The sequence below is a fragment of the Sorex araneus genome, chromosome 3 (assembly GCF_027595985.1).
Source record: "Sorex araneus isolate mSorAra2 chromosome 3, mSorAra2.pri, whole genome shotgun sequence".
Lineage (NCBI taxonomy): Eukaryota > Metazoa > Chordata > Mammalia > Eulipotyphla > Soricidae > Sorex > Sorex araneus.
Genome location: NC_073304.1, coordinates 40087610 through 40109808, shown reverse-complemented (window position 1 = coordinate 40109808; position 22199 = coordinate 40087610). Strand labels below are relative to the sequence as shown.

General features: G+C 37.8%; 1 protein-coding gene across 2 annotated transcripts in view; it reads left to right on the top strand.

The window, feature by feature from the left end:
- The first annotated feature begins 2887 nt into the window (after window positions 1-2887).
- The window catches only part of LRRC9 (leucine rich repeat containing 9), a 116844-nt gene continuing 97532 nt past the window's right edge, over window positions 2888-22199 (top strand). For both annotated transcript variants that reach the window (XM_055130088.1, XM_055130087.1), the window contains exons 1-7: window positions 2888-3034; window positions 8492-8545; window positions 9080-9298; window positions 9482-9622; window positions 10272-10335; window positions 10633-10703; window positions 19620-19802. In XM_055130088.1, the coding sequence (XP_054986063.1) occupies window positions 8498-8545; window positions 9080-9298; window positions 9482-9622; window positions 10272-10335; window positions 10633-10703; window positions 19620-19802 (726 nt within the window). In that variant the 5' untranslated portion in view covers window positions 2888-3034; window positions 8492-8497. The remainder of the gene's footprint in view (window positions 3035-8491; window positions 8546-9079; window positions 9299-9481; window positions 9623-10271; window positions 10336-10632; window positions 10704-19619; window positions 19803-22199) is intronic.

Below are 22199 nucleotides of genomic sequence, written 5' to 3'. Positions count from 1 at the left end.
AATGTGTGGAGAGGGGCCTGGAGCATGGCTGTAGCTAGGCTTTGGTGGTCTTCGGTTGCTGGGAGCTCTGCTCGGGGTGGGGAGAGAAGCTGGAGCCCATCCCCTTCGAGGGGCCCCGTGGAAGACAGCCAGGCGTGCGGGCAAGATACTCTCTTTATCCATAAAGATTTAAATTGATTTTTTTGGCCTTTGTCTAGGAGTATGAACAGAGAAATTAATGAGTAATTTCATTTTGAATGTTTATGTAAATTGCTCGACTTCTTGTGGCTTCAATTTCTATTGTTTCTTTGTATAATTTGATATACAAAACTATACCATAAACTCCAAAAGTGAGAAGAGGAGATTAAGAACTGGTTATTGATTTTGTTTTACTTCTGTGACTTTAAAGCATCCAGACTATATTAGGAACAAGCAGTTTTTCCTTTAAGAACTTCTGTGCACAAAGGCTGTAGTGTGGCAGCCACTAATAGTTGTTAGTCTGCTGCTATACAGCAGCACCAAGTCAATGCTAACAGCCAAATTCCTGAGCTTTAGTTAAAAAGCTGAGAGGGGAGGGGCAGGCTGGTGGGGGAGTTGGGGGTAGTAAGAGGGAAACTGGGGTCATTGTCATAGGTAGTGTGGAATGTACACACATACACTGGTGGAGGGATGGGTATTGGAACATTGTTATGACTAAAACCCAATCATAAACAGCTTTGTAACTGTGTATCTCATGGTGATTAAAAAAAGTTAAAAAAAAAACAAGTCAAAATTGCTGGTTTATAACGACAACAAATAACAACAAAACCACTGGCTTTCCCAGGCTCCCACAGATTAGTACAGTCTTAACAGATATCAAATTACTGTTAGGTTTTTAACATTTGTTACTTTGAAAATTTCTATACTTTTTCTTTTTTTTTGGTTTGGGAGTCACTAGCAAGGGTGCTCAGGGGCTATTCTGTCTGCAATGCTGAGGGAAGACACAGTGTTCATTTAATAGGTTTCTGCAAGCAACATATGTGCTCCAGATCTTTCAGCCATCTCCCGAGTCCCATATCTATGCCTTTATCCAAAGAGCTGCATCCCTCCAAATGAGCTTGATAAATGATTTCTGATCATTTCCTAATCTTAAAGTTTATATCTCTAAATTATTATCTATTCATTATACTCTGAAAAAAATTATGCCAGTGAGGGGTCGGAGTGATAGTACAGCGGGTAGAGCGTTTGTTTTGCATTTGCCTTGTGGCCGACCCCAGTTCGATCCCCAGCATCCCATATGGTCCACCAAGCAAAGCCAGGAGTAACCCCTGAGCATCGCTGGGTATGACCCAAAAAGAAAAAAAAAAAGCCAGTGATCTTGTTTAACTAGATTTCCTAAAAATATGACTCGGAGTTTTCTGGTATTTGTTTTTAAATTCCTAAACTACAAGTATATATATATATAAATTATTACAATGTATACTTAGATGTTTATTTTCACTGTCACTGTCATCCCGTTGCTCATCAATTTGCTTGCGCGGGAACCATTAACGTCTCCATTGTGAGACTTGTTGCTGTTTTTGGTATAGCAAATCTAAGTATATATAAATTATATCTAAGTATATCTAAATATATTTACATATCTAGTTATATATAAGTATACATATCTAAGTATATATAAATTATATATATAATTAATCAATGGTCCATGAAACGTGAAATTCCTGTAGATTAAAAAATGATGGGAAATTCAATTATTGGACAAAAAGTATTATAAAATTAATTAAATCATGTAAAATGTGTTGATTGTTGACATGTTAGAAAAATAGAAAAAATTTTTTAAACTGCTCCTTCATCTTTTTCACGAAAACAATTTAAAAGTAGTCTATTGAGTGAGGTGGCCATCTGGTGACTGGAAAGAGCATTACAGACTCGATTCTGCGTGACGTGAAAGTGGTAAAAATTACACACAAACCAACAAAACCACAAAAATACAGAAGCAACATGACAGAAAATCAATGCCAGTCACATAAGTAGTCTTCCCTAATAGTTTTGAAAAACTAAAAAAAAAAAACTTGTGCTTACCTCCATCTATCAAAAAAAAAAAACATGTGAAATCAATGCAAAAATAAGTGATCGTTTTTAGATTAAGTCATCGAAATAAGATGTGTCATTTTACAGCACATCTCTATGCGGACAAGCCACACGTAGCTGTGGATATCGGCTAATAGATTTCAAGAAGGAATTGACTGCCTTTTAATTAAGTTCTTTAGCTTTTCAGCCCCATCACCGTACTTTTCCCTTCCCTCCGCTTTAAAATCGACTTTTTGGGTAATCAGTGGTTGCCTCCTGGGCATTTTTGGGAATACTTTGAAGGCCATCAAAGGCGTGTCCAATAAGTACAAGGCCCTCAGAAGGTTCATTTTCTCCATCCACGACCCGGCCCGCGGGGTCAGCTACATTTCAGGAGGGAAGCGATCCTTGGAGGGAGGTGGCCGAAGCCGGGGAGCTGGGGATCAGTGTCCATCCCGGCCGAGGGTCCGGTCGCCTTGTGACATCACAGCGCGATGTCCTTGGGGTTTAAGGCCAGCGGGGCACCGGACTTCCCAAGGTCAAAGCGTTTTTATAGGATAAAGAACCAGACTGGAGGAGAAAATGACCAGATCGCCGCCACCACGCTGGTGACCCGTTGCCTGCAGGCCGGTCCTCTACCCGCGCGAAGGCAGGTGTAACGATGCCAGCAGGTACAAAGCCACCGCCCGCCGGTGGCTGCTTACAATTTCCCAAGAGCACCAGCGGGGTCTTCCGGGTGGACCCCTGTCTTTGCTGATTGGGTGACGGCTTCCGTCACGTGCTCTGAAACGGGTCGCCCTTGCTTTCCCCGCCCCTCTCGTTCAGCTCCGCGCTCGGAGGTCGCCGGAGGCGGAGGGCGGGTTTCCTAGGCAACCGCAGCGGGTAGCTGTGTACACACCAGGCCCAGGGCGAGAGACTAGCGCCGCGCCTACCGCTGCTAGAAAGGACTGGGAGCTCGGCCCTGCTTCGGATTGTCCTGGACTCCATCCTCTTCTGGGCGAAGGTAAGGATCTGTCACTTGGTGGCCTCTGAACGTACGGCACCTGGAAGCCAGCCTGGGGAGTCGTTGCTCCCTCCTCCACCCCTCCCGGGCGTCCCGGGGAGGAGGAGGGTGGCTGAGATGCAACGTTGAGGTCAGAGGATGGCGTGAAGGTGCGGTAGGATGATGACTGATAATGAGAGGCAGTGACGTGGATTTGTCTGAAGTTTTCCGGAGCAATGGAAGGATGGTCCTTGGGCTGAGAGAGAACGAAGTGCTCTAGGATCAAACCTAGTATGACCCACCTAGACCCAGCAGGGGGCGTTGTTTGGACCATCAGTGGTAATGAATGCGCCATGATCCCTTTTTACAATTTAGTCACCCAAGGAGTCTAGAGTATAGAGAAAAAATATTCTCAGAAAGAAACCCTACCCTACCTACTTAGTTTATCTCACAGACAAGTAGACTTTTATTATTATATTTTGACTGGTCACGTGGAGAAGTATTTCTTGAAGTTATACCATACAGAAGCCTAGAGGGTGACAGTTCAATCTACTCTACAAAGTTTCACAGAACACTTAAAGGATTTGGGTACTGCCTTTGACTAATGTGTAATCCAGCAAAGAGGAAACACTTGCAACATCACAGTCCAAGTGGATCAGGTGCTACAGTCAAGGTTTGATACAAGTGTTAATTGAAGTCACAAGGAAAAAGATTGGTAACATTCCCAGAATTAAAGTCTTTATGGAGAAGATGCTTAATTTAAATCTTTGTGTATGAAGTATGCCATATATTCAGTGAAATAAACATTTAGGGAATGGAACCCTAGGGAATAGAACCATATGCCAAACACAGAACTCTCTCAGCGTGGAGAACTATAGTTGTGGTCAGAACTGGGGGTGATGCTGGGTAGAGTCTGTGGTTTATGATCTTGAGAAGTAGCCAGTAGTCAGATTAGGAGACCATGAAGACTGCCCCAGAGGAAGATTAATAATAGGAAGGGTACTCAGATTTTTTTTTTTTTTTTGCCTTTTGGGTCATACCTGGCGATGCATACAGGTTACTCCTGGCTTAGGCACTCAGGAATCACTCCTGGCGGTGCTCAGGGGACCATATGGGATGTTGGGAATTGAACCCGGGTGGACCGCGCGCAAGACAAACGCCCTACCCGCTGTGCTATCGCTCCAGCCCCAAGAAGGGTACTCAGATTTGATGTTCAGACCTGGACGAAGGCAGAGGTGATCAGACTAGAGCAAAGCAGGGGAATATCATAGACACTTAAGAGTACATGCTAAAGGATTTAAACAGTGAGAGAATGTTGGACAATGCAAAAAAGCTGTTAAAGATAAGTTCCAGGGCTGGAATGATAGCACAGCGGGTAAAGCGTTTGCCTTGCACGCAGCTGACCCGGGTTTGATTCCTATCTTCTGGAAATATGAGAAGTATGAGAAGTAGTAAATGTTTTTTTTTTGGTGGGGGGTTTCTTTGTTTTTTTTTAATTAGTGAATCACCATGAGTTACAGTTACAAACTTATGAACTTTCATGTTTGCATTTTGCTTATATCCCTCCACCAGTGCCCAGTTCCCTCCACCAATGTTCCCAGTATCCCTCCCACCCTCCCACCCCACCCCCCACCCCACCCAACCTCTGTGGCAGAGCATTCCCCCTTGTTCTCTCTCTCTCCTTTTGGGTGTTGTGGTTTGCAACAGAGGCACTACGTGGCCATCGTGTTTGGTCTATATTCTATTAAGAAGAACGTAATACCAGTCACCCTAAGTGTTTATCTCTAGTTCTACTTTCCTAGGAGAGGAAACTGAAGAGGATAAATTAAAAGTTTATTGTATCTAGTTGAAACTAAGGACCTTGTGTTTATAACAACTTCAAACACTATGCTGGTAATGTGAAATCTTCCATCAGCATTCCAGAGAGGTGATTGATGACTGAGTTCAAAATTAGCATTAAGCATGTATGTTAGCACAGCGAGTAAGGTGTTTGCCTTGCCCAAGGCCAACCCAGGTTTGATTCCTCCATCCCTCTCGGAGAGCCTGGAAAGCTACTGAGAATATCGCGCTCGCAGGGCAGAGCCTGGCAAGCTACCTGTGGCATATTTGCTATGCCAAAAACAGTAACAAGTCTCACAATGGAGACGTTACTGGTGCCCGCTCGATCAAATCAATGAGCTATGGAACAATAGTGATACAGTGATAATTTACTTTTAAAAAAGGGTGTGGGGGCAGAGGAATAGTTCACTTCTTCTGGAACATAAACTTTAGATGAAGACGAGGTACTTTGAACCACTATATAATGACTCTGGGGCTGCTGTGTAAGCATGGTCCACTATATAGAGGTAGGTAGGAAAGCTTTCCCTCTGGGAAGGAATAATCAGTATCATCTTCAGTATGAATCCATCATTAATCATTTTTTCACCATCCTCACTATTACTATCCAACTCCACTCCCCTATCCTCCTATTATTACAGCTTGTTTCTTGACCCCTCCTGACTTTTTTCAAAAGAATTGCTAAAGTTATTCTTTTTATTTTATTTAAAAAATTTTATTTAAAAAGTTTTATTAAAATTTTTTTATTGCATCACCATGAGATATAGTTGCAAAGCTTTCAAAAGTTGCAGTGTCAGTCATTACCCCCTGCCTCTCTGACAGGTACTTCCCTTCTTACTCTCTCTCTACTTTTGGGCATTATGGCTTGCAGTGCAGTAAAGTTATCTTTATTAGACATCCTGTTTTACTCTCCTACTCACATTTCACATGGCTTTCCATCTTACTCATAAAACCTCAACATTCTCTCGAGGTATGGGAAAGAAGGCACATAATCTGGTCTCACAAAATACCTCTTTGACTTCACACTTAATGATCTGATTCCCTTTCTGGGTTCCAACCACATATTTTCCTCAATATTCTGAAAATGAAATATAATAAGTATACTTATCACTCACTTTTCACATTTGATCTGCCTTCAGCCTGATGCAGTTTCTCCACATTTCCTCAAGTCCCTTATATCCTTTTGCTCTTTGCTGAAGTGCAAACCTTATCACAGTTCCCTCCTCCCCTCCTACTCCTGTCATCCTCTGACTGGTGGATATTAGGCCTTTAATGCATATATTAATAAGTGAGTCAATGACAGAATGTTTTTTTCTGTGTGGTTTAAACTTAGCACAGTGGAACAACATTCTATTTGTAAAGCTTGAGAGCATAGGGGTGGGGGGGGGAAGGCTTGAGAGCATAAACAGATTGTGTGAAGCACTCTGATAGAGATTACAGAGCCCTCTTGTTTTGTCCCTTTACATGTCCTATCCCAGTCACTAATGTTACGCATTTTGGAGAATTTTTTGGATTATTTTGAACTTGGGGCTGTTTTTATGATTGGGGTTTTCTCTGAATTGATGCTATCTGGCTCCTTTTTATTCAAAAAAATATTTCTTGAATTTCCTGGAAGTCAGTGCTCTTTCCTTAGCACAGACTTCCAGGAAATTACACTCTTATTTTCACCTTAATAGTTCTGGTGAGATTTGGGGAAGAAAAGTAGGTAAATACATGAACCAAGTATATATATATTTTTTTCTTTTAAATTCTAAATGTATGTATCTCCCTATATAGGAATATAATTTTATGTGATGAATAAAATGAGCTAATGAATGTTTTTAAGCAACATTTAAGTACCACTTCATTTTTGTTTTGTTTTGGGGTCATACCTGGCAGTGCTCCGAAGTGAGGGATCACTACAGACAGGCTCGGGACCATATGGGATGCCAGGAATCAAACCTGGGGATGCTGCAAGCAAGGCAAATGCTTCCCCTGATGTACTATTGTTCCGGCCTTCCAAATACCAATTTATTGAACTAATATTTCTGGAGAAATTAAATATATCTTAGGTACCTAGCTTTCTCAAAGTGAACACCTTCCTTTAATCAGCAACCACATCATGAACTATGTCTTTACCAACATTCCAGAAATCCCTTTATCCATCTTTCCACTCACTTAGCCCTATCCTAACTTCTGATACCCTAGATTTTGTTTTTATATTTTAAATGAATGGAATCACACAGGATGTACTTACTGCATATATCTACCTTTGCTGAGCACTGTGAGAATCATCTATGTTTATACAGTAACAGTTTCTTCCTCTAAAGTATAAATTCAAAAAAAATGTGTTCCTGGATCCTGCACAACAAAGAAGCACTATTTAGCTCTAAACTGCAAACTATACAAATGTCTACAAATAGTGAATTAATAAATAAATAGTTATGTGTTCATACTATATAATATTAAGCGTACTTTTTAAAATGTATAAATCTTTTCATTTTTATCTAGATCTATCCTCATCCAACCTCTCATGCCTATTATAATTATTATCACCTTTAACCTGCTTACAAGGTAACTCATGTTAACAACTTAGTATGTATCTTTTCATATTTTATCTTTTAAGAATTATACACATACATATATGTACATGTTTATTTATACACCCACTGCGTGGTGCATATCTGTGAGGGAGTTATTATAAAAAGTGGGATCATGATGCTATTTCTAAATCTTTATTGTTTTATTATTTTGAAACCAAGATATTCTCTCTTTCTTTCCTCTCCCCTCTCTCTCTGTCTCTGTCTCTATCTCTGTCTCTCTGTCTCTGTTTGTCTGTCTGTCTGTCTGTCTGTCTGTCTGTCTCTCTCTCTCTCTCTCTCTCTCTCTCTCTCACACACACACACACACACACACACACATATAAACACAGTGCTGGGGAATAAACCCAGGGTCTCACACAGGGCCTTGGGGTCTACCACTGGGCCACATCCCCAGACCTCTATCCTGGGTTCCAGTATTTATTAAACACTATAAATATGGAATAATATAATGAAAATTAAGAAAATTGAGCTATATTTTATAGAAGCTATTTTGGTACTAAGCACTTTCTATCATTTAAATAAATAAATGAGCTAATACCTCTCAATTAACGTTACTGTGCCAACTATGTTGTTACACCCTTCTTTCCTCTTTAAGTACACTTAATTATTTGTATCAATTTTGTATACTGCTGTATAATAGAAAGATAAACTTGAGCCTGTTCAAAGGAGAGTAACAGGCATATATCTAGTGAGAAAACAAAAAGATAAGAACTAATGACAAGATAAAGATGTAGCAGGACGAGACTTTGATCTTCAATAATTAAGAACTCAGAGAAGAAAATTTTGTTTTATTTGAACACAAAGCTGGAACAACTTTGAATGGGGAGGACTTATAGAGAGAGAATTAAATGCAGAATAAGGTTACTTTCTAATACAAAACTCAGAAATGGAATACTCCCACAGGGCCCTGACAGTACTTTGTTAAATTCTATGTGAAAATTGCAGTGATTCCACTAAGTAACTTTTAGATCTTTTTCAATTTGAAATGCCATGTCTCTAGTATTTACTTTCTTTCCATTTTTCATTATAACAGGTTTGTTATTATGACTTTTATTTTTAGTGAAAGATGATTGAATATGAAGACCTAAGCCAAGACGACATAATTAAAGAACTGGTGAGTCAAAGTAAAATTTCAGATACATTTGTAAGAATATAAAATGGAACATTTTGATTTTCATTTTCCCCCACCTTCTATTCTGGGAATTGAACCCAGGGTCTTATACATGCATAAAGCATGAATGAGTTACCTCCCTAAACCCTAAAATAGGAGATTTTTATGAATATTAGTTAGAAATTTCTTCTATCCAGTGATCTTTGGAAGTAGGGAAATTGTTGTATATGGTATAATTTTCATCCTATAAGAGTCAAAAGGGGAGTGCTGAAGCAATAGTACAGTGGGTATGGTGTTTGTCTTGTACGTGGCCGACCCAGGTTCAATCCCCAGCATCCCATATGGTCCCCCAAGCACTGCCAGGAATAACTCCTGAGTGCAGAGCCAAGAGTAACCTCTGAGCATCACTAGGTGTGACCAAAAAAAAAAAAAAGAAAAAAGAAAAGGGGCATGCAATTGGCATTTAGTAATTTTTATTAGCAATAATATTTTTATTATTTAAAATAGGTAATAACTCAGATTCTTTTTAAAAAACAGTGTTTATGCAATGGTTTATCATATGAAGTGGTTGGACAAGAAGGATCTAATGCTTCAAAACTGGAGATGTTTTTCTCAGGTTATCCTCGCATAGTCGGATTGTCATTATTTCCTAATTTAACAAGTCTCACAATTGTTGCTCAAGATATAAAAGAAATTTCAGGGCTACAGTCTTGTTTACAACTTAAAGAACTTTGGATTGCTGAATGCTGCTTAGATGTAAGTCTTAATATATAAACTTCCATGATTTATTTTATGCTCAATTTTTTGGCTTTGGAAAAAATATGCATGAGGCATGGATAAAAAAAAATAATTATGTGATCCTTAAAAGAAAATGTATGTATAATATATCTTGACAAAAGTAGTAATTTCTGTACATGAATTAACATGTTTTTTTCATAGAAAATTAAAGGTCTTCAAGAATGTAAACAGCTGGAAAAACTGTATTTATATTGTAATAAAATTTCCAGAATAGAAAATTTAGAGAAATTGCTCAAGTTGGAAGTTGTTTGGCTGAATCACAATATAATTAAAAACATTGAGGTAAGATTATTTTAATGATTTATGTGTAAACTTAATTACTATTGAGGAATCAGAGCACAGTGACTAAGATCATATAAGAGTTAAAGAACTAAAATACTCAGAAGTAGCTAATTAGTATTGTAGAAGAACCAACATGAGTATGGTACTTTATAATGCACAGAAGATTTTGTATGCATCATTTACTCCTTCTAAACTTTGGTGTCATTTCTTCTTTAAAGTTAAAAGAAAAAAGAGGTTTGAGGACCAAGAATGTGGCGGTAGTAGAGTATGTAGCTCACATGCTCAAATCCTTTAGTTTGGTTCCTTTACATCCCCATCTGTCCACATACATGCAAAAAAAAGTTAGTTTAAGGAAAAAGAGGTGTAACTTGCCTAAGACTATAAACACACTCTGTGTAATATGTCTTTTTCCTATTCCTCACTGTTTTCCTCTTCACTTTCTCTCCTCTTCTCTCCTCTAGTAGTTTTCCCCAGGTTCCTGTACAGAAGCACAAAGATGCTTCACTGAGGTGACCATTTACTCATGCGCAAGTGGAGTACACAGTCCCTGGGGTTCAGAGCACCAAGAGAACTAGCCAGGTGGATCAGCTGATTTATAGATATTTATTTGAATGATTTATCCTAAAATTCACATTGTCTAAATTTTTAGGGCTTGCATACTTTGAAGAATTTAAAAGATCTCAATCTTGCTGGAAATCTAATACATAGCATTGGTATGTATTGTTTCATTTAAAATGTGAGACAATGGTATAGTAAGTCTTTTATCAGTATATAAAAAGTGTATTCTGTGATTTCATTCTTTTTTGTGTGTATATTTTTGCAAAGCATTTCTAAATATGTAACTCTCGAGTAAGGAAATGTCACCCATACAGTGATTACTAGTCGCACAGTGTTATCGTTTGTCTTGTTTATCTGCAAGAAATGATTGCCACTTTCAACTCAGAACTATGACGGAATATAAACTGGTGGTAAAATTAATTAATTTTTTTCATCTTGTTTTTAAATTGAAGGTCGATGTCTTGATCACAATGAACAGCTAGAAAGCTTAAATCTTTCTGGTAACCAAATACGTTCTTTTAAGGTATGTTGAAGTGGAACCATTCATTTTCATTTCTCAACCTGGATTGTGAATCATACATATCATAGGTTTTAGTTTCCTTTTAAGGAATAATTTAATTATTTTTGAGTAACCAAAACTGGAAATTTTAGTCAGGTAGCTAAACTGATCCTAATGTCCTGACATTATTAAAACCAAAGAATTTTTTACTTGATTTTTAGGTTACCACATTTTTAGTTTTCTTCTGAAGACACCCTTTTCGGTTTTACCATCCTCTCCTAAAGCCTATGAAGGCTAGACTGCCCTAGTGCATCCTATGGTCTTTTCCCATATGTATCTGCATTTGTTCTTTAAATATCCTTTATCCACTTATTCCCGAATTAGTACCTTTACATTCCCCGACAACCCCAGGACTATCTCCTATCCTAATTCAGAATGCTTTCCTCTCCACCAAAATTCTGCGGTCTCTCTATTGCTCCAAATGACATTTTTATTGTTATAGGAACTTTAGTTAAAATGCTTATTTTGACTCATTGTTTCATATCATATCCTATCCACCAGAAAGTTCTGTATACTATAACTTCAGAATATGTTCAGAATCTATTCATATCTTACCATCTGTAGCATTGTACTATTTTCCTTCAAGAAACCATCGTTTATTTATTTTTTTTTCTGTTTTTGGGCCCAACCTGGCTGTGGTCAGGATTTATTCCTGGCTTTACTGCTGGGATCACTCCTGGCAGGGCTTGGGTGACCATATGCAATGCCAGGAATTGAATCCTTGTTAGCCATGTGCAAGGCAAGCGCTCTACCCACTATACTATTCCTTTGGTCCCAAGACACCGTCATTTCTGAGAACAAGGCTCCTGATCATGTTTCTATGTTTATTCTTTTTGTTTGTATCTTTCTTTGGGGGCCACACCTGGCTGTTCTGGGGGATCACTTCTGGCTTTGAGAGCAAGACTCACTCCTGGTAGTAGTGCTTAGGGCCCTTATGTGGTGGTTTGGGGCAGGTTGAGTGCAAGGCAAGCACCTTACCTTCTGAACTATCTCTCTGACCCCTACCTTTTTTTTTAATGTAGGAATACTGCTATTTATTCAGCCATTGATTAAGCTGATTGAATTTGGCATGAACTTCACATTACTTTTTTTTTAAAATTGAATCACTGTGAGATACAGTTAGAAAGCTTTCATGTTTGAGATTCAGCCATACAATAATCGAACACCCATCCCTCCACCAGTGCACACTTTCCAGTACCAGTGTCTCCAATATATCCCCCCGCCACCAATCCCAGTCCTCATCTGCCTCCATTACAGGAAATTTACCTACTACTCTCTACTATTGGGCATTATATTTTGCTCTAATTTTCCCACCAACATTCAAGCCTGCCTGCCAGGGGCAGATGCTAGAACATTAATTTCCATTGCTCATTTTGAATATCATGGGTGCCACAGCCATGTGCTTCTGGAATCCTAGATTATAAATGGTTGGGATCCAGAGACATTTCTGTAGGGCACTAACCCATTTTGGGATTCAACTGGGCAGGGAATGGGGAGGTATAGCCCGGCACCTCTGCCACCAGGTGGCATGGAGATTCAGTCCTGGAACCCGCATACTTAGGCCTTGCTTGTGTAAGCTCTTGGTCGCCTGGATTCCATCAGGAGTAGGTGGGGAGACTGCACCTGCTCCATCTGGGGTGCCCTGGTGAAATTGGCTCAGTATGGGGCCCGGAGAGATCTCCGGCTCTGTGGTGTTTTCCGGGACTTGTTCTAGGGCCGTTGGTGCGCTAAGATGGCGCCCAAAGGCATTGTGGGTGTGACAGCCAGGCAGACGAGTGGGTAGGGGCCCAGGGAGGGACACCTGCTTTTTTAAAATTTCCTTCTTTTTAGTGAATCACTGTGAGATAGATCCTTACAAAGCTGTTCATGATTAGGTTTCAGTCATACAGTGTTCCAACACCCATCCTTCCACCAGTGTACATTTCCCAACACCAGGGTCCCCAGTTTCCCTCCCATCACTGCCCTCCCCCCTGCCAGTTTTCTTGTATTACTATCAGTATATTCTCCACACAGAATCTTGGTACTTAATTTTGTTTTCCTGATCAAATCAGTCTTCTCAAAATTCCCTTGACTTCTCATCTCTTCAAAGTATAAGCCAATTCTTAGAAGAGCCCACAAGGCTTTAATCTGATCCCCTTACTGTCTCTCTGACCACATATTCTTCTTACCCTCCTATTTACTACTTTATAGCCACTCTGGTCTTTTTACTTTTACTAAATATGGCTTAGCATACATTTATCTTAGAATTTTTGTATTTGCAGGAATGTCCTCTATATATCTATCAATGTAGATAGATATATAGAGATATAAAGATATATATACATTTATTTATACATATTATATATCTATACATAGAGATATAAATATATCCATACATATACATACATATATATAGATATATATCCTTGGCTCATTTTCTCCTTTTTTCAGGTCTTTGTTTAAATATTTTTTTAGAGATAAGTTCCCCATGCAATTTTAGTAAAATAATAGCAACCCCACTTTTCTCTCCGAACTTCCTGATCACTTTTTGCCTGTTTTTCCTTTTTTTGTTGGTCCCTCTCCATGCCCCTTACTAGAATGTAAACTCTTGAGTACAGGAATTTTTGTCTGTTTTATTCACTGTTATATACATGGTACTTAAAATAGTATTTGACTACAATAAATAAATTTCAATAAATATTTGTAAAGTGTGTGAACTATGGAAATACAACCCAAAAGTTATAATGTGAGTTAAGACATGATGTGTATAATTTGGACAGTGCCTAATTGGAGGTGCATATTCAAACACTTCCTCTAGACCAGCACTTCTCAACTAAGGATCATTTAGGCCTCTGTGGGCCCTCGGGATATTCTAAGGGGACACAGGTGAAAATTGCTTAAGTAGGAGTCCATGAAACAAGACTAAGGGACCATCTAGTAGCATGGGCGGTGGGTGGGCACAGGAAGGAAATCTGGTCAGAAAAAGACTGAGAAACGCTGATCTCAACAATGTTAAAGATGAGTGAGTAAATTTATTATAGAAATTTAGTTTCAAATTAATAAGAAATATACATCAAGAAGCCATATAATAAAGCTATTTTTATAAGGACATTAAAAAGAAATGTAAACAAAACTATTTTGTCCATCAAATTCTAGAGCAATATTTGATATGAATCTTGAACTGTTGCCAAAAATTCTTTCTTTTAATATATTTAAATTTTATTTTATTTTTCCCCCAGGAATGTTTATTGAGACACCAAAATTAACAAAGTTGCGCATAATAGAGCTGTTTCAAGCATACAATGTTCCAGTACCTATCCCATCACCAATGTCCTCTTCCCTCCCCTTCACTATCCCCAGGCTCCTTCCCACTCCTCAATCTACCCCCTTGGCAGGCATATAATAAATTTATTTCATCTTACTTTGTCCAATAAAACTTAGAAATATGGCAAATAGAATTATCAGAAAATAAATCAATAAAATTTCATTAGTGATGATGAATTGCTATATTTTTTTAGCCTTTCTTAATCTAGTAGAGGACAACCATATAGACCATTAGTGAGTGCCATACTCAATGCTACATGAGAAGTTTCCCCTATACTATTTAAAAGAGCTTTTTTAAAACACTTTTTGCAAAACTGGTTTCAAGGCTATGAATTTCCTAAACTTTTTTTTGTGTGTGTGATGGTATTTTTAATTAATTAATTAATTAATTAATATAGTTACAGACTTACAAACTTTCATGATTATGTTTCAGTCATACAATGATCAAATATCCATCCTTCCACCAGTGCCCATTCTCCACTACCAATTTTCCTAGTATCCCTCCCGCCACCCCCACTCCATCCTCCCCTCCCCTTCCTCTGTGGCAGGTGCATTCCCTTTTACTCTCTCTCTCTCCTTTTCAGTGTTATGGTTTGCAATACAGGTAGTAAGTGTCCATCATGTTTTGTCCAGGAAGATTGCTCCACAGCTTGGAAGCCGGCCTCACATACTGGGGGAAAAGGCAGCTGGGATAGAAAAGAGACCACTAGATAAGTGATGTTTGGAGGGCTCGCTCAGGATGGGAGATGCGTGCTGAAAGTAGACTATGGACCAAACATGAATTTCCTAAACTTTTGCTTTTCCATTAAGCTCTGTCTTGTTCCTTCACATCTGAACAGTAATCTAGCTGGATAGAATATTCCTGATGAGGTGTTCATTTCGTTGAGTTTTTGTATTATATCCTTTCATATCCTTTTGGTTCATAGAGTCTCTTTTGATCTGCTGTACATCATATGGGCTTTCCTTTGTATATAAGTTCCTTTTTTGATCTTTTAGCATTCAAAATTCTGTCTCTATTTTTGGAATTTGTCATTTTGAGTATAATGTATCTTGGAATTTTCCTAATTGTGTCTATTTTAACTGGGACGTTTTTGGTTTTCAGGGATCTCAGTGCCTGTAATCCTTAACTCTGAGAAGTTCTTATTCAGTATGTTTTTTCCCCTTTTTATTGATTTCTAGGGGGCAGGCGGAGGGACAGCACCTGCCCCTGTCTAGAGTGGCCCGGTGAAAGTGGACTATTGCAAAGTCCAGAGCCATCTCTACAGCCAGTTGCTCAGGTCCGAGATTCGTTTGTGTTCTTATTCATTACTTTTTAAATTATTATTTCTTCATCACATTTGCCTTCCTGTTCTTCAGCGACTCTGATGATTCTTATATTGTTCATTTTGAACTCATCCCAGGGTTTTCTAGCATGCTCATTTAGTATGTTCATTTCTTTTCAGACTATTTTCCACCATCTGATGTCTCCTAGTTGTTCCTCTTTCTCATCTTGGAGCTCCTTGATCTTTTGCTCAGTTTCTGTTATTCTGCTGTTCAGAGCTTCTTTTAACTTTTTTACACCATGTATGTAAATGTTCTTCATTTCTGTCATTTCTGACTGTAGTAGTTTTTTCATTTCAAATCACACTTGCTAGTGCTTTAATGACTACCTGTATTATCGTTTCATTGAACTATTGAACATCCTTATCACAATGTCACTAAAGACATTGAGGATTTAATGGTGCTATGTATGTCTTCAATGATACTGTTTTTGCTCTTTGAGCTTGCTGGACTTCTTTGTGTGTTTTCCCATTGATTTTCTAGTATCCTTGTTGTGCTGGGGGTGAATCTTTATAGTTAACTTCCTTAGAAGTTATTGATGAATTTAGCTAGAGATTGTTCTCTGTCTTTTCTGGGATGATAGAACAGCAAACAGAAGGTCAGGAAAGAGCTGTGGTATGAGCTGTTAATATGGCACAGGTTGGGGTGGAAGCTGCTGGGACTCACCCAGTAGGGACAAATTCTGCCTCTTTTTCTAGAATAGGCTCAGTGATATCAGCCAGGTGTAAGCCTTACCTGGAATGGGGGAACAGCCACCACAGGTCCCATCATTTCTTTTCTAACATTTATTTTATTCAAATTGGAAAAAAATCACCAAATTAAAGCAGTTGCCTTATTCACAGTGACCCTGGTTTGATCCCCAGCACTGCCTATGGCCCCCTGAGCACTTTAGGAGTGATCCCTGAACACAGACCCAGGAGTAAGCACTGAGTGTGACCCAAATCCCCTCCCTCCAAATTATTTTATTGTTGTGTACATTACATTGTTGAAATATATAGAGCTACTGCACCCCACTACCACTGAAGTGCCCAATGCCCTCCACCAATGTCCTTAATATTACTTCTAGTCCTCACTGCTTAGCAATCTTGATTTTGTTATATGAGGTCAAGGATTTATCATTATTTGATACTAGACTTGCAGAATTAACAGGATTTTTCAGAGCTTATTCTGGACAATGGTGGGGTGTAGGGTATACATTCTTTGAAAGAGAGAATAACGTGCAAAGACATGGGGGGTAAGAAATCAAGAAGTATCACATGACATTAGAATTTTCATTTGAGGGGAGTATATAGAAACTAAATATTAGATAAGTGATTGGGTATTCAATATGAAATGTATTCTGGAAGCAACTGTCAACATTTTTGAGCAAGGGAATAATAGGATCAGAAATTTTTATTAGAAATTGTAGTCTTCAATGGTTGTTTATTAGTTTGTAAAAGCCGGAAGCAGAAATAGCATTCAGGAATTCAAAGATTTTTCTTAATGAGCGACTAAGGAAAATCTAAATTAGGGTGTTGGAAATAGAATAAAATGTTATATGTGAGAAAGTTGTAATTTTTGGATTTGTAGGCTAGTGAAATGTGAGAAATATAAGACCAAAAATAAATCTGATTATTGTTCTTAGCAATCTCAAAAACTGTATGTCAGGAAAAATTGTCTACTTCGGGGGGAAAAATAAGTTTGGTTCCAGGTGTATTAAATATAGAGTATCAGTGAAGGCATCCAGGTGGAGACCTAGTAAATGGGTGGGAAATAAATAGTTGAAATTTAGGATTGCAGCAGTTAATCAGTAGAAGACATTGCTATGAATGAAATGTCCATAGGGAATCAATCTTTGATCTTAGAAAATGCATATAATTAGGGGACTGAAAGAAAATGAGGAGCCAATAAAACTGGAGCAAGAGTTCTCAGTTCTATATGTTAGATAAATTTGGGTAAACAGCATTTATATGATGTTGGTAGCTGTTTAAATTGTGTAGGATTTTCTAAAAAGCATTAAAACAGTGTGTATCAAGTGCTTTAGAAAAGTTTCTATCCTTTGACATAGCAAATAGATTCCCTCTTCTAGGACTCCCATTTCAAGCCTGTCAGTGTATAGTCAATGTAAAAATGTGGATAAATTTTCATGCCTAAATATATATCAGTTATATATTTGATATTGGGATCTATGAAAGTTAAATTTATAGTCCTATGAGAACTCATAAAGGTACCACCTTGCCTTCTTTGGGAAATCAGTGAAGGACAACCTTAAGGAGATTAAGATATCTAGGCTAAGTAAGGTTCTAATTCAAGGAACAGCATGAATTAAAACCTAAAAATAAGAAAGTATCTGGCACATTGTGAACTTCAAGTTGTTCAATATGACTGAAACATAAAATGTTAAGGTTTGAATAGGAAGAGACAAGACTGAAAAGTTAGTCAAGGCCAATGAAGGAAGATGTATCCAATGATGCTTAGGAGAAGTCTGGGGATGTAGTTCAGCAGCAGAGCACATGCCAGCGGAGTGAGGTCCATGATTTAGTATTGAGAATCTGTGGTCTGGTAATGCTTCATCAACCACATCATCATCAACCTCTTTATGTTATGAGGAAACGAGGCCCTCAAGAGAAAGCTAGGTTTCTGTCATCCCTCAGCAGTAGAAAGGGAAGTTACAAAAGAAATCACTTGTATCATTGTCATCCCATTGATCTTCGATTTGCTCAGCGGGCGCCAGTAATGTCTCTATTCATCCCTTTTGTGTAAAAAGAAAAATACCTAAAAATCAGGACTTCAGTGGTAACTGTAATAAAACAGGGGTCCCATAATCTTTAATGAGGAGAGCAAATCCAGAGACAGAATAGTGACATTCCCAGGGGTAAGAGTGGGGAAGGGCCCTTAAGGAAATCAAGAGACAGACAGGTACACAAGGAGCTATTGCTGGCAAAGAGGCTGTGTAGAGATGGCAACATTTTCCTAAGGAATAAATGTGCTCAAATGGCTGGCTCCACCGTTCCAGTTGGAATGCATGATTGAATAAATATCCTTTGGTATTTTGTATTTAAAATGCACAGTTGTGTAAAGCCTTCTGTTCAATAATTGGTTACTTAATCATGTCATATTTTTCATATTTTAATGTATTTAGTATGTTTTTACTGGAGAAAACATTTTATCTGTCTAAATTATTAATATGTAAGTATATAGTTAAGATGTGTTATGTCAAATTGGGGTGATATTGTATTTAATCTCCTGTTCCAGAAATAATCTGTTACTTTATTATGAAGTTGGTGGGAATGTGAAATATTACATGCACTTTAGAAAGCAGTTTAGTGAATTTTACAAAAAGTTAAACACGGGGCTGGAGCAATAGCACAGCGGGTAGGGCATTTGCCTTGCACGCGGCCAACCCGGGTTCGATTCCCAGCATCCCATATGGTCCCCTGAGCACCGCCAGGGGTAATTCCTGAGTGCAGAGCCAGGAGTAACCCCTGTGCATTGCCAGGTGTGACCCCCCCCAAAAAAAAAGTTAAACACTTACTTTTCCAGACATTTCACTCTTAAGTTTACATATAGAAAAGAAATATGTGTGCTTAAAGCATTAAACACAAATGTTCTTACTAGTTTTATTCATGAGAGCTAACACTGAAAAATATTAAAATGCTCCTTAATTCTAAATATATAAGCAAAGTAGAATAGGTCCAGATAATGGAATATACACTATACTTAGGAGTAAGAAGAAACAAATGTAATTATTCATGCAGAAAACATGCATGAATCTTGAAAATATTTTGTCAATAAAGAGTCAAGATATGAAGGAGCACAGTTTAAGACATGTGAGGCCACACCCAGTAGTGCTTAGGGGTTACTCTTGGCTTACTATTAGAGGATGATCCCAGCAGTGCTTGGGGACCTTGTGACTCTGGTTTCAAACCCAGGACCCTTTGAATTATCTACTGATACATTTAGGTAATAATTAGAGAAGGCATAATTATTGTAACAGAAATCAGATCGATGATTTCCAGGGAGCAGGGACCAGAGTAAGGGGTTGACTATGTTGTAGAACGAGGAAGCTTAAAAAGCATTTTAAAAAATGCTTTTTATCTAAAATGTTGAGGTGGTGACGTATGTGTAAACTTTTGTCTGACCCATTTGCTTGTAAAGTTAATAATTAGTTTGTTACTGTATCATGTCAGTTATGCCATAATAAAACTGATTTTGCAAAACTTAAAACAGGAAATGAACAGTTGCAACTAATAATTGTGCAACATTCTTTTATTTTAGGACCTCACTAACTTAACCAAACTGAGCTGCTTAAAGGATTTATGTCTGAATGATCCTCAATATAAAAGCAATCCAGTTTGTTTGCTATTCAATTATTCCATACATGTCTTATATCATTTGCCTTCTCTTCAAAGACTTGACACATTTGATGTGTCTGCAAAGCAGATCAAGGAACTGGCTGATGTAAGTGCATTCCTACTCCAGTGTCTCACTTAGGTCTGATCGCATCTTTCTGACTGTATTCACAGATCTTAGTAGTATTAGAAAACATTATTGCTAACATGTGAATTGGGGTGAGAGTACTGAAAAGTAAAATAATAAACACTTATAATTTGTACAGAACTTTCCCCCATTTGTTCATCTAGTTAAACATCTAACAACTTATTTCAAGCATGTAAAATGTCCCAAAGATACCCAGCACACCAAGCCTTCCCATCATTTCAACATAGTGAAAAAATGTGTTTATTCATTTAACTTGATTTTCTCGACCGCACTTGATAGTTTTTTCAAAATTTAATTTTCTCTTTTCTCTTCCCCCACCTAAACTGAGAAGATCTTTTGCCCTCATCTCATTTTTTTTTTTGAGGTAGTGGGTAAAGGCACACTCAGTGATGCTCAGAGCTTACTCTTGGCTCTGTACTCAAGGATCACTCCTAGTAGGGACTCAGGGGACTATATGGAGTGCTAGGCATTTCTCATTCCTCATTCCAAGAAGCAAACTATCTTGCAATATTGAACAAAGAGCCAGAGTTATCTACTAAATGATGTTCACAGTCATAAGGGATGGGCATTATCTTTTCTACAACATTAAAATTTAAAATGATGCAAAAACCCCCATATTATGGAATTTTCACATATATGTAGTTTTACAAATGACAGTTTCTGCAAACTTTCTTTGAGGGGAGGGTGAACATGCTTTATAAAATTACTTGACTGGTTTATTGATATGACAAATATTTACTGCCTATTACATTCTAGGCATAGCTCAAGGCACTGCAAGTAAAGACGGACAGAATCACAAAATCCCTGCTTTCTTGGAGCTTATATTCTAGTGAAAGAAAATAAATAGTTTACTAATTAAGCATGTCAATAAATAGTATGTCATATGATATTAAATTTATAGGGGAAAAGAAATCATGGGTGAATGAAAAAGATTTATAGGTAGGAGAAAAGAAAGGGAAATTGGCTATTAATACATAATAATAAGGAAAGAATTTTTTTAAGGTGACATTTGAACAGGTCTGAAATGAGAGCAAGTTGTTCAGGGACTGGCAAGTACAAAGACCTTGAGGCAGAAGCATGACACTGATTCTAGTAACAAGGAGGTTGAGGGATGAGGTGGGGAGAATAGAAGATTGGAGTACTGGGCAGATACGTGAGATCTGTGGAATGCTGTATGCTTATCAGCTTTTACTTTGAATGAGGGGTAACTGGAAATTTTTCAACAGAGGAAAGACAAGTTATGCTTTAAGGAGATCTTTTTGATAAAAGTAAGAAGGAATTATTGGAGGGAAAGGGCAATCACTTAGAACAGTTAAATTCTAGTAAGCTGGAGGATAATTGTTGAATTCTTGAGAAGTAGTTTGAGAATTTTTAGTTTTTGATGGTAGTTTGAAAGTAGAATTCATCTGGATTTGCTGATAGATTGGGTGTGATACGCAAAGAAAAGAAGTATAGAATACTTCTCAAGGAGCTGAATGAAGGAGTCATTATTTGTTGAGATGAAGTATATGAGAGGAGTAGTTCTAGGAAGAATCATGGTTTAATTAAAGTATATAAAGTTCAGTTGTTTGGGGCTGGGAAGATGGCTCAAAGGTCTGGCATGCAATTCCTGGCATCTTAAATTGTCATTTCAGTTTTCTCACTGTAAGCTCTTTAGCTTTCTTTACCTTTTAAGGCACAAGTAGGGCATATGATATAGTTTAACTTCTGATTCAGATCAAGATTGTGTTTAAAACAGAAACTTTTTAATTTAAAGATTTCATATAGATTTCTAAAATGCTTTTTTTAGTTCTTTTCATAAGAACACAACTTGTGGCAATTCTATAATGTGATAAACCCTTGAATATGTTACTGTTAATTCTTTAAATTTCCACCATGACTATAGAATATATAACCTACTGGTAGCAGGTAAACAGGACCTACTAGAATTATTACCAGGAAATCAGTATGGGCCAGAGAGAGGACATAGGAATTAAATCAGAATTACTAGATTCAATCCCTGGTTACGTGCATTATTACCTTACCCTTTCCCTTCTCAGTCTTGTGTATATCATAATGAAAATAGTATTACTGCTTGCTCACTATTATACTTAATGGACAGAAAATTCCATTTTAAATGGTAAGCCTTATAGAATAAGAAATGTGTAGAATAGTTGAATGTATTTTTGCTTATGGTTTCTAACTCCTTTTTGGGCTAACAAATGAATTTAATTTTTTAACTTTTGCTATGCATATTTTTAATTGAGGTAACATTGATTTGCCCAACTACAAATGTTTTAGGGGTAAAATTTCATATCTCTTCAAAATAGATTACCACACCACAGCCATCACTATAGTATCACTGTTTCTCCACCACAA